This window comes from Chelonia mydas, chromosome 23, assembly GCF_015237465.2.
Source record: "Chelonia mydas isolate rCheMyd1 chromosome 23, rCheMyd1.pri.v2, whole genome shotgun sequence".
Taxonomy (NCBI): Eukaryota; Metazoa; Chordata; order Testudines; family Cheloniidae; genus Chelonia; species Chelonia mydas.
This window is the reverse complement of record NC_051263.2, coordinates 11221464-11231487: the sequence shown is the minus strand read 5'-3', so window position 1 is coordinate 11231487 and position 10024 is coordinate 11221464. Positions and strand designations below refer to the sequence as shown.

The 10024-nt window shown below is 42.5% G+C and overlaps 1 protein-coding gene across 2 annotated transcripts in view; it reads left to right on the top strand.

Annotated features, from left to right (window-relative positions):
* The window catches only part of LOC114018365 (butyrophilin subfamily 1 member A1), a 187874-nt gene that overhangs the window by 16081 nt on the left and 161769 nt on the right, over positions 1-10024 (top strand). For both annotated transcript variants that reach the window (XM_043534746.1, XM_043534745.1), the window contains 4 exons: positions 3884-3945; positions 6790-6810; positions 7388-7408; positions 9198-9218. In XM_043534746.1, coding sequence (XP_043390681.1) covers positions 6801-6810; positions 7388-7408; positions 9198-9218 — 52 coding nt within the window. In that variant the 5' untranslated portion in view covers positions 3884-3945; positions 6790-6800. The remainder of the gene's footprint in view (positions 1-3883; positions 3946-6789; positions 6811-7387; positions 7409-9197; positions 9219-10024) is intronic.

Sequence of the window (10024 nt, the reverse complement as noted above, 5' to 3'; positions counted from 1 at the left end):
GGTAGCTTTGAATATGTAATATGCTTAGACTTTTTTTTTTTAATTAGTACCACATGACATTATGATTTAAAATTAGCACTATGCAACATCAATAAAGCACATAGAAAATGGATTAAAAGTGGTTGGCAGATCTAAAAAAATAGCCATCATGGGGAAACATGATCGAATACGGGTGTTTGTAGTGGGATTCTGCAGGGATCAGTTCTAGGCCAGAACTATTCAACATTTTGAACATTAGCATAAATTCATAGCATAAACTATTCTACATTAGCATAAATGCTATTCAACATTCTCCTCAATGACCTGGAAGTAAACATAAAATCACTGTTGATAAAAATTGCAGATGAAACAAAGATTGGCAGAATGGTAAATAATGATGAGGACAGGGCAGTCCTAGAGCAGCCTGGATCAATTGGTAGCCGAATCTGTTCAAGCAAAGCGTGTTTTAATGAAGCCATATGCATAGTTATACACCTAGGGAATAGGAATGCAGCCCATAGCTACAGAATGGAGAACAGTGTCCTGGAGAGCAGTGACTCTGAAAAGGATTTAGGGGTCAACAAGAGCTCCCAGTATGATACAATGTTTTTTGGATGTATAGACGGGGAGTCGTGTTGTACATATATAGGAATAGTATATATAGAGGAAGTAGTTTTTACACACACACGCACGCACGCACACACACGGTCAGACTAGATGATCTAAAGGTCTCTTCTGGCCTATGGATCTATGGATCCATGAACTGGACAGTAAATACCCTTTACAGTAGAGAATATTATTGAAGAAACCAATTCTTCAAATATTCTTTAATCCTAGCATCATCATAGAATCATAGAATCATAGAATATCAGGTTTGGAAGGGACCTCAGGAGGTCATCTAGTCCAACCCCCTGCTCAAAGCAGGACCAATCCCCAATCAAATCATCCCAGACAGGGCTTTGTCAAGCCTGACCTTAAAAACTTCCAAGGAAGGAGATTCTACCACCTCCCTAGGTAACGCATTCCAGTGTTTCACCACCCTCCTAGTGAAAAAGTTTTTCCTAATATCCAATCTAAACCTCCCCCACTGCAACTTGAGACCATTACTCCTTGTCCTGTCCTCTTCTACCACTGAGAATAGTCTAGAACCATCCTCTCTGGAACCACCTCTCAGGTAGTTGAAAGCAGCTATCAAATCCCCCCTCATTCTTCTCTTCTGCAGACTAAACAATCCCAGTTCCCTCAGCCTCTCCTCATAAGTCATGTGCTCTAGACCCCTAATCATTTTTGTTGCCCTTCGCTGGACTCTCTCCAAGTTATAGAATCATAGAATCATAGAATATCAGGGTTGGAAGGGACCCCAGAAGGTCATCTAGTCCAACCCCCTGCTCAAAGCAGGACCAAGTCCCAGTTAAATCATCCTAGCCAGGGCTTTGTCAAGCCTGACCTTAAAAACCTCTAAGGAAGGAGATTCTACCACCTCCCTAGGTAACGCATTCCAGTGTTTCACCACCCTCTTAGTGAAAAAGTTTTTCCTAATATCCAATCTAAACCTCCCCCATTGCAACTTGAGACCATTACTCCTCGTTCTGTCATCTGCTACCATTGAGAACAGTCTAGAGCCATCCTCTTTGGAACCCCCTTTCAGGTAGTTGAAAGCAGCTATCAAATCCCCCCTCATTCTTCTCTTCTGCAGACTAAACAATCCCAGCTCCCTCAGCCTCTCCTCATAAGTCATGTGCTCTAGACCCCTAATCATTTTTGTTGCCCTTCGCTGGACTCTTTCCAATTTATCCACATCCTTCTTGTAGTGTGGGGCCCAAAACTGGACACAGTACTCCAGATGAGGCCTCACCAGTGTTGAATAGAGGGGAACGATCACGTCCCTCGATCTGCTCGCTATGCCCCTACTTATACATCCCAAAATGCCATTGGCCTTCTTGGCAACAAGGGCACACTGCTGACTCATATCCAGCTTCTCGTCCACTGTCACCCCTAGGTCCTTTTCCGCAGAACTGCTGCCGAGCCATTCGGTCCCTAGTCTGTAGCGGTGCATTGGATTCTTCCATCCTAAGTGCAGGACCCTGCACTTATCCTTATTGAACCTCATTAGATTTCTTTTGGCCCAATCCTCCAATTTGTCTAGGTCCTTCTGTATCCTATCCCTCCCCTCCAGCGTATCTACCACTCCTCCCAGTTTAGTATCATCCGCAAATTTGCTGAGAGTGCAATCCACACCATCCTCCAGATCATTTATGAAGATATTGAACAAAACGGGCCCCAGGACCGACCCCTGGGGCACTCCACTTGACACCGGCTGCCAACTAGACATGGAGCCATTGATCACTACCCGTTGAGCCCGACAATCTAGCCAGCTTTCTACCCACCTTATAGTGCATTCATCCAGCCCATACTTCCTTAACTTGCTGACAAGAATACTGTGGGAGACCGTGTCAAAAGCTTTGCTAAAATCAAGAAACAATACATCCACTGCTTTCCCTTCATCCACAGAATCAGTAATCTCATCATAGAAGGCGATTAGATTAGTCAGGCATGACCTACCCTTGGTGAATCCATGCTGACTGTTCCTGATCACTTTCCTCTCGTGTAAGTGCTTCAGGATTGATTCCTTGAGGACCTGCTCCATGATTTTTCCGGGGACTGAGGTGAGGCTGACTGGCCTGTAGTTCCCAGGATCCTCCTTCTTCCCTTTTTTAAAGATTGGCACTACATTAGCCTTTTTCCAGTCATCTGGGACTTCCCCCGTTCGCCACGAGTTTTCAAAGATAATGGCCAATGGCTCTGCAATCACATCCGCCAATTCCTTTAGCACTCTCGGATACAACTCGTCCGGCCCTATGGACTTGTGCACGTCCAGCTTTTCTAAATAGTCCCTAACCACCTCTTTCTCCACAGAGGGCTGGCCATCTACTCCCCATGTTGTGATGCCCAGCGCAGCAGTCTGGGAGCTGTCCTTGTTAGTGAAGACAGAGGCAAAAAAAGCATTGAGCACATTAGCTTTTTCCACATCCTCTGTCACTAGGTTGCCTCCCTCATTCAGTAAGGGGCCCACACTTTCCTTGGCTTTCTTCTTGTTGCCAACATACCTGAAGAAACCCTTCTTGTTACTCTTGACATCTCTTGCTAGCTGCAGCTCCAGGTGCTATTTGGCCCTCCTGATTTCATTCCTACATGCCCGAGCAATATTTTTATACTCTTCCCTGGTCATATGTCCAACCTTCCACTTCTTGTAAGCTTCTTTTTTATGTTTAAGATCCGCTAGGATTTCATCGTTAAGCCAAGCTGGTCGCCTGCCATATTTACTATTCTTTCGACTCATCACCACAGTCCTGACTGGTTTCATTTTTAGCCAGCTGCCCTTCATCCAGGTGCTATCATCCATGTATTGGGAAAGCTGGGAGATAAAACAGAAATATAGAGCTGGGAGCATCTGCATACTGTTGGCTCATCAGGTCACATTGGCACAGATCCTCAAATGTATTTAGGCATCTATTTCCATTCACATCAATGGGAAGTACATGTGTAAGTAACTTTTGAACATCTGGGCTCCTGTCCCAGCAGCTTCATGTATATGTTGAATTGGGTTCTGGAGTTGGAGGAACAGTTGTCTATGAAACTGGGTAACGTTTGTATTTTACAGACTGTGTTTAATTTGACTTGTCTCTGTGTCTCCAGCATTTGCGTGTTGTTGCAATTTCCCCTGATTTTATGAATTTCCAGATTAACTAAAGTTTGGAATGGTTTCTGAGCACTTCAGAATATTGGGATTTTTGCTGCATTTATGCATCTGATAGTTTAACATTATTATTATTACTTTGCATGATTGCACACTGCTTTTTAACACAGTGCTCATATATTTAAACATTTCCTCTCCATCTTTTAGAAACACCTGAGGAGAGAATAGCAGTCTGCACTAATTTTTTCACCAATTTCAGCCAAATACAGGTTGGTTGTATTAAAATATATAAATGGCTCCTTGAACTCCTTTCCTTGTCCTTTCCACTGAAAATAACTGTTTTGACTTTGAACCAGCCTAGCTGATGTATATTCTATTCTATTCTAATTTTGCATTCTTATGTAGAATTGTTCATTAATTTCTGTGTGTTTACATTCAAACGAAATAATGATCGGGGAGTGGTTTCTTGGATGAAATTCTGCCCTATTTAAGTCAATAGCAAAGCTCCCATTTATTTCAATGGGGCAGGATTTCATCTATTACTGACAATGTTGTAACCTATCCATTAAAAATAAATCATTGTTTACTGGTTCCTTTTACAAAATCTAGTATAACTGCATCACAAGCCAATGGTTTGCTTCTCTATTGGCAGAAACAACTTGCCATTTGGAAATTGAATTTGGTCCTGGAACTATTGATGGAGCCGGCATCTGAGCCAGTGGTTTCTGTATCAATGTGTTTGCTTTTAATTACAGTGGCTTTTCTTGTGGCAGTCAGTTCTACCAGAAGACTCAATAAATGGAAAGCCTCATCAGTTAAAAAAATAAAGCAAACCTCTACTTTTTTTTCACCAATAAAGCAAACCTCTACTTTTTTTTCATAGAATATTAGGGTTGGAAGGGACCTCAGGAGGTCATCTAGTCCAATCCCCTGCTCAGAGCAGGACCAACATCAACTAAATCATCCCAGCCAAGACTTTGTCAAGCTGGGCCTTAAAAACCTCTGAGGATGGAGATTCCACCACCTCTCTAGGTAACCCATTCCAGTGCTTCACCACCCTCCTAGTGAAATAGTGTTTCCGAATATCCAACCTAGACCTCCCCCACTGAAACTTGAGACCATTGCTCCTTGTTCTGTCATTTGCCACCACTGAGAACAGCTGAGCTCCATCCTTTTGGGGACCCCCCTTCAGGTAATTCAAGGCTGCTATCAAACTCCCCCTCACTCTAGATGCCTCCTCCTCTTGAGATGCTGTATTTAGTTGCTTGGCCTTGCAGCCAGCTGTATCCCTTTGATTCTTTCTTGCTCTCTCCAACTCCTTATTCTTTGGGTTTAGACTGCTTGTTCATTCCCAGTACTCTTCTATACTCAAGGATTCACTGTATAAAAATAGGCAACTCTCTTCTTACTTGCCAATTTGTCTTAAGAGAACATGGAAGACCATGAGTCTAGATGTCAGCCATTCTTTGGACTTACCTTATTAATTCTTGGGTTTGAAAGTACTGGAAATTGTCTATGGGGCTTATGACAGTCACTGAGGTTATTTAGGGAGAACTATTCAGTGTCACAACTTAGTTCTCAGCAGCAAGCTGCCTCTCTGAGTGTAGTAGGGAATAGTCAACCCAATTATCAGTTACAGCTAAAGAATTCATAGTCGTAAGAGGATAGATTTACGGGCAAGAACATGTTGTTCAAAGTTCGCAGTATTTACCCAGCTCCAGTGAAGTGACAAGAAAACTATTCCTGACTCTGACACACACTTTTTTATAAGACCACAGTCAAGTCTCTTCTGCTGTCTGTGCCTCAGTTTACACCTCTGTAAAATGAGGATACAATTTCTTACTCACCTTTATAAAACACTATGACACCTACTTCTGGAAGAGCACTATTCTTTAAAGTGCAAATTACACCTAAACATCTGAAAACCAGGAAATACAATTAAGGTACACAGAAGCACCATTGACATCATATATGGATTTTAGAGCACTAGGCATTTTTAATGCACCTAGGCATTGCTTGGATGTTTATATTTAATAAGCAAAGTTATTTGGGACCCACCAGTGCCATGTGGTTTCTCCATACTGCAATTGTTATGCAAAGAGCAATAGACACAATAAATGGCAATGAGGCTGGGCTCCTAACCTAGGAACAGAGAGCAACAGAGAATGACTGGAAAGGCCTAGTGAAAGTAGAAGTAAAAGGAAACTGGACCCACTTGGCATGAAACTGCTCAGTCGGGGAAAAATGATTAAAAATGCCTGGCTGTTTTGGGAAAATGCAATTGTTTGCAGGCTCATTAAAGGATCAGTCCCCTTTATTGAAAGACTGGAAGTGTATATAATGGTTCGGATGATGAGATAAAGGTGCTGGTTGTACAGAGTTTCATGGGGGCTTACATTTATAACCTGCTGCCTACCCAAAGAGCTCATATTAAACCCACAGACAAAACACCTGCTGCATGGAGATGTGTGAATCATGGTCAACCCAATAGTCAGTTCCAGCTAAAGAATTAACTGCTGTAAAAGGATAGATTTACAGCCAAGAACATGTTGTTCACTGTTTGCAGTATTTACACAGCTTCAGTGAAATGACAAGAAAACTATTCCTGACTCTGACACACACTTTTTTATAAGACCACAGTCAAGTCTCTTCTGCTGTCTTTGCCTCAGTTTACACCTCCGTAAAATGAGGATACAATTTCTTACTCACCTTTATAAAACAGTATGACTCCTACTGCTGGAAGAGCACCATTCACTGATCAAAAACTTTATGAATGCAGACAGTGTCTCATAGCATTCCATTCCATACCATACAGTTTAGGTACAAAGAAGCAGCATCAACATCATAGATGGATTTTAGAGCACTTGAAAAAATCACCTTTTAAAAAAAGCGAGCTTCTCACAACCCTTAACTATTTTGGAACTAGTGTGCCTCCATAATAGGAGTGTATGGTGATAATGTTTTAATATTATATAGTAAAAATCCCCAAAGAATTGTTCTTCTGTTGCTTATCATTTAGGACAATTTCTAGTTGATAAAATCAGATTACATTTTATAATGACATTGTGTGGATAAAGCAATGTGCTGACACTTTGATGTGTTTCTTTTTACAGGATCTGTCAAGATGGGAAGGAGTAAGTCTGCGTGGATTTTTCAGCAGTTTAACTCAGGGAAGATCAAGAGGATATACAAATATTTTTTCATCTTTTTTTAATCTTTACATCATCCTGTCCACATAAATGTCTGTAGCAGCTTAGGTTTGATACAGCCTAGAATCTGATCCTATTAACAGAGTCACATATGCCTTAATCCAACACAGTCCCATTGAATGCAGCTCGACATTGGGTTTTAAAATCAATAACTGTGAATTTTGTTTATAGGACTAAGGGTCAGTTTTTTAAAGGCATTTAGATACCTAACTCCCATTGAAATCAATGGGAGATAGGCAGTTTAGTACCTTTAAATGTCTAGCCGTAAACTGCTGGTGAATCACAGAGACATATCAAGCGATGGATATTAGTGCAGAAAATCCTACAATTTAATGAAGAAATGCTGTAAGCTTAACAACTGACAGTGTGTTATAATGGTTGATTGGGCTGGAACTTATTTCTCAAGACATATGGATCGTAATAAAAATCAGTTACATTTGATCAGTATGCAGTTTAGATAAAACAATGTGCAGGTATTTAAAGAGCTGTTTTTCTTTTCCAGAATCTCTCAAGAAATTAATGGGTAAGTCTGCCTGGAAATTTCAACAGGTTCACTCTCTCCTTCTCTCTCACTCACACACACACACAGAAGGTGGGCAGTGCAAATGTTAACTGTATTTTCTGGAATCCTTACATCCTGCCCTCTGAAGTGTATGGAAGCAGCTAGACTCTGAAGCAGCCTAAGGACCAATCTTGCAAAATCATCCACACTCAGGCCCCAGTTCTCCGTTCTGGCTCACAGTGGGTCCTGGCCAGGGCTGGGCATGGGTGGGAAGGGAGGAAATGGTGACGTAAAGCCATCTTTCTACTTCCCTGTATTCTGGATCCAGTCCCTGACGCTGACAACAGCTCCCTCAGAACTGCTCTTACCTACAGTCAGTTGCCCATGTTCCCAGGAATAGCTGGAGTGCAGTCCTTCCCCCTCTTCCCCATGACATAGACCTTTACTTTGAACCAGGGCCAGCCTTAGAGGTGGGTGATGTGGGCCACTGCCCAGTGCACTGTGGTCAAGGGGGTGACATGGTCAAGAGGCAAGGAGAAGGGTGGGACTGCAAGGCCACAGAAGGAAGCTTGGGTCAATGCGGTGGGGGTTAGGCAGTGGGGCTCGAGGGTGATGGGGGAGTGGGGAGCCTGGGGAGAAAGCAGGGTGCAGGGATGATGGTGGGAGGATGGGGAGGTAGCGGAGGCCACGTGTGATGGAAAGTGGGTTGGGAGCCCAGAGAGGCAGCGAGCCCAGGGGGGAAGCAGACGGGCGAGGTAGTGGGAGCCAGCGGTGATGGGGAGCTGATGGAGGCAGCAGAGGCCAGGTGTCATGGGGGATAGATGGTGGGCCCAGGGAGGCAGCAGGTGTCAGGGGCAACAAACTGCAAGTTCTCCAACCTAGGGTGACATTTTCCCGAAGGCAAGCCTTTGGGGTGTGTGTGTGTGTGTGTGTGTGTGTGTGTGTGTGAAATGCCATGAAACGTCACACAGCACTTAAATTAGCCAAAAGATAAGATCTGGCATTTCATAGTTATTACACATTTCATTATTTAGTACATTTTGAAGCTGCTAAAAATGATTACCAAATTGAACTGTAAAATTAAATAATAAACTATTATTATTATTTGTGTTATGGTTGGCCTAGGAGCCCCAGTCATGAACCAAGACCCCACTGTGCCAGGCTCGGCACAAACACAGAACAGTCAATCCCTGCCCCTGAGAGCTGACACTCTAAGTAGAAGACAAAGGACAAGAGAAGGATCCAGACAGATGGGGAGCACAATGACACAACACTGGATAGCATGATGAGCAATGGTCACAGCTCACCCGGAGCCTGACTGTTGTCAAAATTTTGTAGGAAAGAAAAAATATGTTTCCTGAGGCTAATCAGGATGCAGCCAGATGAGCAAGAAAGTTTTTCTCCTCTCCTGTTCTCTACCTGTTGCCTTTTTGTTGCTCCCTGGTCCCAGTGGAGGGGTGTAAGTAGTGCAGTATCTCTCCCCATCCCTGTTAACTTTAATTATGGAGGTGACATAGCAACTACATAGATAAGACTACATCAGGATTTCCCCTTTATCAGGATCTTTATGATCCTTTCTTTTCAGGAAACAGTTCCATGCAGAAAAAGAAGACCTAGCTCAAGCTTATAATGAGATACCCAGTGTTTTACCTGTACTTGGTAGCTCATAGCAGGTTGCTTCCAATACTCCCTTCCTTTGATATTCCAAATAGCTTGTTCCATATCCAACTCCTACTCCCATAGAAAACCTTAGCTAAATCCTGTATGGACAAAAATATTCACACACTGAAATGTTTCCTTCATTTTGCAGAGGAAGTGAGCAAGAGAAAGGGTAAGTCTACACTGATATTTTTAAGCATTATACACTGTGTTATATAAGCCCTATACCTTTCATTTCACCACCCATCCCTTTTTTAACATGGTACCCTGATACACCAGGATTGTTTCTAAATTTGCAATGGAATAACTAATAAATTATTTGACAGCAAGAAGAGTTAGAAGGCTGTATTTTTCAATCTTTGCTTAGGGTCAGACAAGAGAGAGGCCACATTTCCTACCATAATCTGAAACTAAAGTTCATGAAAGTAGATGATTTTTTACTTGGGCTAATTTTGTTACTAAGACAAACACAACCATTGTTGGACTTTAATTTTTGTTATTATTACTTTCCATTTTCACCTGAGTGGTTTGCCAGTGTTTTGGGCTCTGGAGATGTTCCAGATGGGAAAAAAATTGACAATGGAGTCTGATATTTTCCTTGGTGGTATCTTGTTTATTTACATGGAGTGCACAATATCCTGCTTCTCCGAATGCAGGAAAAAAACAAAAAGAAGAGACAGTTCCTTTGTTCACTGTTGCCAGCCTGACTTTCCATCCAGCACTCTGTATGGAAAAAATCTTTCTTTCAGGGCCACTTTACTGTGCTTCCAGGCTATGTTTCCTTGGCTTTTTTTCTCTCTCTGCTTTTGTCTTGCTTGCTATGACTCTCTCTGCCTCTGCTTATCTTGTCTCTGACTTTGTCTACATTTGACTTTTGTTGGTCAGGGGTGTGTTTTTTCACACCCCTGACCCCTATGTCACCACCACCCCGACCAAAAAAAGTTCTACCAACAAAAAAGCACCAGTGTGGACAGGGCT